The 7620-nt window shown below is 28.5% G+C and overlaps 1 protein-coding gene across 1 annotated transcript in view; it reads left to right on the forward strand.

The window, feature by feature from the left end:
• LOC119607885 (ABC transporter G family member 23-like) overlaps window positions 1-7614 on the forward strand; it is a gene marked incomplete at its 3' end in the record, with an annotated part of 92490 nt that extends 84876 nt beyond the window's left edge. The window contains exons 3-9 of the mRNA XM_037962010.1: window positions 4983-5499; window positions 5573-5721; window positions 6268-6373; window positions 6720-6809; window positions 6876-7061; window positions 7123-7321; window positions 7388-7614. Coding sequence (XP_037817938.1) covers window positions 4983-5499; window positions 5573-5721; window positions 6268-6373; window positions 6720-6809; window positions 6876-7061; window positions 7123-7321; window positions 7388-7614 — 1474 coding nt within the window. The remainder of the gene's footprint in view (window positions 1-4982; window positions 5500-5572; window positions 5722-6267; window positions 6374-6719; window positions 6810-6875; window positions 7062-7122; window positions 7322-7387) is intronic.
• Between the last annotated feature and the right edge of the window lie 6 nt (window positions 7615-7620).

The following is a 7620-nucleotide window of genomic DNA, read 5'->3' on the forward strand; positions in this document are numbered from 1 at the left end:
TATATATACATATATATTTTTTTAATTTAAACGATTATTTTGTTCTCTGTAATCCCAAAAAATATGTTTGCTACTCCTTTAAAGTTGTCACATCAGTTTATTTATTAAAAATAAAATCAAAATTTATTTGCTAATTGATCGCATTGACCTTTAAATGTGTCAACATGATATTTTACATACACCTTAATATTTGTATAAACTTAGTTTTTTTTTGTTATTAAAATTAATTGCCTATGAATAGTAGACAAAATAATGATGTGCAATTTATATGCTAATGTTGTCATTATTGTTTATTCGGTTTATCATTAATTCATTCATAATATTATTTTTTTTGGAAGATATTAAAACTATTTAAGGCAATTTATGGGTTTTAGTAAATGTTTTTCGAAAAAAAAAAATCAAAGGTTTATAGCTTATAATTTAAAGGCCTTTGAAAGTATTTAAGCAGTTATATCTGATAAGATTAGTTTAAATTCTTATTGGAAACCTTAGCAAATTAACTGTGATTTCATATTTCCAAGATTTGTGTATTGCAAACATTCAATGATTCGTCATTATTACTTTTAATAGACCTTATCAGCAGTTTTGTTTTAAAACAAATCAATTTTATTTTAAAAGCTGTTTCTACTCACCTTTAACACAGACATTCCTTTCTTCTTACCGTATTATTGTGTATTAAATTTAGACCCAAAAAAATATTAATGTTTATGTCCTTATGAGATGCTAAAAAGATAGGATATAAACGGGCAGAGAAGGGGGGGATGATTTTACGCCTAGATCCGTTTATTTGATATTAAAAATGGAAACTATAAGTCCATGAAATTCAGTTCATTAACGTCCAAGAAAGAATTAGTTAGTTAGTCAGTCAGTCAGTCAGTCAGTTAGTTAGTTAGTTAGTTAGTTAGTTAGTTAGTTAGTTAGTAGTTAGTTAGTTAGTTAGTTAGTTAGTTAGTTAGTAGTTGTTAGTTAGTAGTTAGTTAGTTAGTTAGTTAGTTAGTTAGTTAGTAGTTAGTTAGTTAGTTAGTTAGTTAGTTAGTGTTTAGTTAGTTAGTTAGTAGTTAGTTAGTTAGTTAGTTAGTTAGTTAGTTAGTTAGTTAGTTAGTTAGTTAGTTAGTTAGTTAGTTAGTTAGTAGTTAGTAGTTAGTTAGTTAGTTAGTTAGTTAGTTAGTAGTTAGTTAGTTAGTTAGTTAGTTAGTTAGTTAGGTAGTAGTTCGTTAGTTAGTTAGTTAGTTAGTTAGTTAGTTAGTTAGTTAGTTAGTTAGTAGTTAGTTAGTTAGTTGTAGTTAGTTAGTTAGTTAGTTAGTTAGTTAGTAGTTAGTTAGTTAGTTAGTTAGTTAGTTAGTTAGTTAGTTAGTTACAATAACATTCCATTGAGTTTTCTAAGTGTACTGAGTTTTTGATCCATAAGTAATCAGCTGTTTTAATTTTCATTTATAGCGTTAGTTTTTTCACTATATAATTTACATAAATAATGAAACATTTTTTTTAAAAACTATTTAATAAAAAAATCGTCAAGCTAAATTTAATTCACACATTAGCTAAATATTTAATTAGAATTTAACAAAAACGTTATCATATTTTTCCTCCATAAGCAAACTTATAATTAAATGTTGAAATTAGAAAATAATTTGTATAATGTGTTATATATTAAAATAATTAAATACAAAAATTAGTAAAATAATACTTAAATATTTTTTTAAAAAAGAAAATAAAACAAATATTAGATAATTTTGCCAACAAAAAAGAAACTCTTTTTCTGAATACAATAGTCTCTTATATCGTGGGAACAATTATTTAAAACTTTTTGAATATTACTCAATATTTGTATATTTTTCCCAGAAAAAAAAACGAAACTGATAAAAATGGCATAAAAATAAATGTTGTTATTGTTTAATAACAAACAGTGAGAAATTTTGGTTATTTTCTTTTTTTATTAGTTGTGGACTAAGATTAAAATGAAAGTCTTTAATAACAATATACTAGAGAGTTATGGTTACATATTGTACAACAATATTAAAATTTATTAGCAACATGCTAAATAATTCAACAATGTTGTTGTTATACAATTTGCAGAAAAAAAGTCTTTTCAAATACAAACCAACCATACAATATTATGACAAAATTATAAATCTGAAAATATGGCGTTATTTCACTTCCATTCATTTTTTTCCGTTTAGTTGGCTTTTAGTATAAAGACATTTGTTTGTAACATCTGCTAACAATTAAATATTTTTTAATATGTATTTTTAACCTTAATTCTTATTTGATTTCATAAGATTTTTTTTTACAAATAATTTTTAAAAATAAATTTTACTTTTTATTTGGTATTTATTTTTAATTTGATTTTATGCAATTTTTATATTTATAAATTTTTTTTCGTTATTGTTATAACTAGTTTGTTTTTGTTATTGTGGTTTTTTCTATGAGATTTCAAAACCGTTCAAAGGTGTTTAGACATGCGATTGTAATTAGAGCGATTATCTACATATTGCACACTTATAAAAATATATTTTATTTTTAATACTATTGTTATAGAACCGAAAAATATTAGTTAATATTAAATAACTACAACATGGAGATTTTGGTATGGCAATTTTTAAAATAATCTAATAAAACATAAAATTGCATAGACTACACTATAGACTAGACTATAGAGACACTATAGACTAGACTATAGACTAGACTATAGACTAGACTATAGACTAGACTATAGACTAGACTATAGACTAGACTATAGACTAGACTATAGACTAGACTATAGACTAGACTATAGACTAGACTATAGACTAGACTATAGACTAGACTATAGACGACTATAGACTAGACTATAGACTGACTATAGACTAGACTATAGACTAGACTATAGACTAGACTATAGACTAGACTATAGACTAGACTATAAACTAGACTATAGCTAGACTATAGACTAGACTAAACTAGACTATAGACTAGATATAAAGACTAGACTATAGACTAGACTATAGACTAGACTATAGACTAGACTATAGACTAGACTATAGACTAGACTATAGACTAGACTATAGACTAGACTATAGACTAGACTATAGACTAGACTATAGACTAGACTATAGACTAGACTATAGACTAGGACTATAGACTAGACTATAGACTAGACTATAGACTAGACTATAGACTAGACTATAGACTAGACTATAGACTAGACTAGACTATAGACTAGACTATAGACTAGACTATAGACTAGACTATAGACTAGACTATAGACTAGACTATAGACTAGACTATAGACTAGACTATAGACTAGACTATAGACTAGACTATAGACTAGACTATAGACTAGACTATAGACTAGACTATAGACTAGACTATAGACTAGACTATAGACTAGACTATAGACTAGACTATAGACTAGACTATAGACTAGACTATAGACTAGACTATAGACTAGACTATAGACTAGACTATAGACTAGACTATAGACTAGACTATAGGCTAGACTATAGACTAGACTATAGACTAGACTATAGACTAGACTATAGACTAGACTATAGACTAGACTATAGACTAGACTATAGACTAGACTATAGACTAGACTATAGACTAGACTATAGACTAGACTATAGACTAGACTATAGACTAGACTATAGACTAGACTATAGACTAGACTATAGACTAGACTATAGACTAGACTATAGACTAGACTATAGACTAGATTATAGACTAGACTATAGACTAGACTATAGACTAGACTATAGACTAGACTATAGACTAGACTATAGACTAGACTATAGACTAGACTATAGACTAGACTATAGACTAGACTATAGACAAGACTTTAGACTAGACTATAGACTAGACTATAGACTAGACTATAGACTAGACTATAGACTAGACTATAGACTAGACTATAGACTAGACTATAGACTAGACTATAGACTAGACTATAGACTAGACTATAGACTAGACTATAGACTAGACTATAGACTAGACTATAGACTAGACTATAGACTAGACTATAGACTAGACTATAGACTAGACTATAGACTAGACTATAGACTAGACTATAGACTAGACTATAGACTAGACTATAGACTAGACTATAGACTAGACTATAGACTAGACTATAGACTAGACTATAGACTAGACTATAGACTAGACTATAGACTAGACTATAGACTAGACTATAGACTAGACTATAGACTAGACTATAGACTAGACTATAGACTAGACTATAGACTAGACTATAGACTAGACTATAGACTAGACTATAGACTAGACTATAGACTAGACTATAGACTAGACTATAGACTAGACTATAGACTAGACTATAGACTAGACTATAGACTAGACTATAGACTAGACTATAGACTAGAGTATAGACTAGACTATAGACTAGAGTATAGACTAAACTATAGACTAGACTATAGACTAGTAAAAAATTGTTTACAACTTTTAGCTGTAGCGAATTTGTGCAATCCAATTGAACCATACTTTTATTCGGTCTTTTTGTTTAATTAATTTGTTCTTGAAATTGTTTATTGTTTCAAAATAAACATTTTAAAAACTGGTTTAATGGGGTTGAATAAGTTAATAAATTTTTATTTACATTAATTAATTTTATTTTTAATTGGCAGGTTTCAGATACCCCTTTTCAATACAAAACAATTAAATTCTGGATTATTGTCTTTGGTTTTCCCAGATTTCTTGTTTGTTTAACAGATCTATTGGTTCCGCATATTTTGTATTTCAAATTATCATCAAAATTAAGGAACATTAAGATAAAGATGGAAATTAATATTTTTAAAAAGAATCATTTAAAAAGTTTGTTTTTGGAAAACAATATTAATTCTAATCTTAAGTAAATAACAATTTTTAAATTTTTTCAAAACTATTTCAAAACTTTATCTTTAGGTTTCCGTTAATAAAGTTTTTATAAAACTTTTAGTACTCTCACCATTTTATTAATTAAATCCTCTATTTGCTTTCTCTTTTTTCCCTTTTAGTTATGGTCTTCTAGGCGCTTCGGGTTGTGGTAAAACAACATTGCTCTCCTGCATAGTGGGCCGTCGTCGACTCGATTCTGGTGAAATTTTCGTATTGGGTGGCAAACCCGGTACTCCTGGCTCTGGTGTACCTGGCAAACGTGTCGGCTATATGCCACAAGAAATAGCACTCTATGGTGAATTTTCCATACGCGAAACAATGATGTATTTCGGTTGGATATTTGGCATGGAAACGAAAGAGATCGTAGAACGTTTACATTTCTTGTTGAATTTCTTGGATTTACCATCGGAGAAACGTCTAGTAAAGAATTTGAGTGGTGGCCAACAGAGACGTGTATCGTTTGCTGTGGCACTAATGCACGATCCGGAATTATTGATTTTAGATGAACCCACAGTTGGTGTAGATCCTCTGCTAAGACAGAGTATATGGAATCATTTGGTTCATATAACAAAATCGGGACAGAAAACAGTTATAATCACAACACATTATATAGAAGAGGCCAGACAAGCGCATACGGTGAGTGGAAGCATCAACAGAATAGTTTTGAATTTATTTTCTAATTTTGTCAATTTTTATGTGGAATTTGCAGATAGGTTTAATGCGTTCTGGTAATCTATTGGCCGAAGAATCACCCAGCGTTTTACTATCCATGTACAAATGTATCAGTTTAGAAGAAGTATTTTTAAAATTATCCCGCATTCAGTCACAAAAGGGCGATATATCTCAGGTTAACTTCAGGTGTGTTAATAGTTTGCTAAACTTTAATCTTTAATTTAATGTTTTTTTTTATTTTAATTTCATTTAAAAAGCATGATTTTTTAAAATTAATTTTTATTTTTCTTATTGGTTTTATTTTCATTTTTTTTTTAATTTTGTTTGCATCCAACACCAAAACAAAACTCTACTACTACAACTACCACCATCAACACCCAACCACTACTATTCTTAATTGATCAAAAAAATGTTAATCTAAATTAAAAACAAAATTTCATTAAAACACCTGCCTAAAATTAAAAAAATTCATTATTCAAAAAATAACTTTCGAAAAAAATCTTTATATAACATAAATTTGTTATAACATTTTGTTCACATCCTGTGTTTGTCTTGCCATATTTAATGTCTTTTTTTTGTATAACATAATGATGATCATATTGTCTGATTTGGGTGTTTGTAATCATTGTTGTCTTGTGATTGTTAATTGTTCTTAAAATTAATAATTGTTTGGAATAAAAAAACAAAACAATTAACAGTAATAATTTCATTACATGCCATGGGTTTCGGCAGCAAAATGGATAAACCTAGTTCCAGTCAAGAAGGCGGCGTTGTGGGCTTAAATTTCCATCAGAGCAAAGAAGTTTTAATCAACGATACTAATGGATCCATTTATACGGTTTGTTGAAAAATGTAGTATTAAATTAGTAACAACAACAACAAAAATTCTCTCAAGATATAAATTTTGCTAAAAATCTATGTCAAGATATAAATTTTCTTTAGAAAGTTATCTCAAGATATAAATTTTTATAGAAATTTATCTGAAGATATAAATTTTTGTAGAAATCTTTCTTAAGTTATAAATATCTATAGAAATTTATCTTAAGATAAAAATGTTTATAAAAATTTGTGTTAAGACATAAATTTTGTTATAAATGTCTAAAGAAAATTGTCTAAAATTTTGTTAATTTATTCCCCTAATAATATATACTATTTATTTTTTCCTTCCCAAATTATGGCCTCAGTTAAATCAAGAACCCTACGATCCACCCATGAAAAAGAATAACCCAAATGATGAAGAAAGTTGTCAAGATTGTTATGCCAATTTATGTAGAGTAAGTTCCTAAAATCCCTAAACTTTATAACAAAAACAAATTCTAATTAAAAAACTTCTCTTAAAGGTAACTTCCAAGGGTAAAATCAAGGCCTTATTAACAAAGAATATGTTGCGCATGTGGCGTAATGTGGGAGTAATGTTGTTCATCTTTGCCCTGCCCGTTATGCAAGTTATACTGTTTTGTTTGGCTATAGGTCGCGATCCTACCGGTTTAAATTTGGCTATTGTTAATCATGAAATGAATAATACGGTGAGTTTATTATATCAATTATAATCAAAATAAAATTTTAACTTTTAATGAAATTTTTCAGGAAATCTGTTATTGGGAAGATGGTTGTCACTTTACTAACTTGGGCTGTCGCTATCTGAATCATCTAAATCATAGTGTGGAGAAAACGTTTTATTCCGATCTGGAGGATGCAAAAGAAGCGGTTAGACTGGGCAATGCCTGGGGTGCTATTTATATAACGGAAAACTTTACAGATGCTTTTACCGCCAGAGCTGCCTTAGGTAAGGATTTCTTGATTATATATGTTTTTAATCGCCTACATTAATAAGTTTTTTTTCTTTATAAAGGTCGCGATTCCGATGATGAAACCATTGATCAGTCTGAAATTAAGGTTTGGCTTGATATGTCTAATCAACAGATTGGTGTTATGTTAAATCGTGATATTCAGCTAGCTTATCGTGACTTTGCTATGGGTCTTTTAGATCAATGTGGTAATAATCCCAAATTGGGTGATGTACCCATACAATTTAAGGAACCCATTTATGGCACTATGAATCCTTCGTTTACCGACTTTGTGGCC

The sequence above is a fragment of the Lucilia sericata genome, unplaced genomic scaffold (genome assembly GCF_015586225.1).
Source record: "Lucilia sericata isolate MDLA Ls3-8-SP2 unplaced genomic scaffold, ASM1558622v1 Contig000758F_arrow, whole genome shotgun sequence".
In the NCBI taxonomy this organism is placed as follows: Eukaryota; Metazoa; Arthropoda; class Insecta; order Diptera; family Calliphoridae; genus Lucilia; species Lucilia sericata.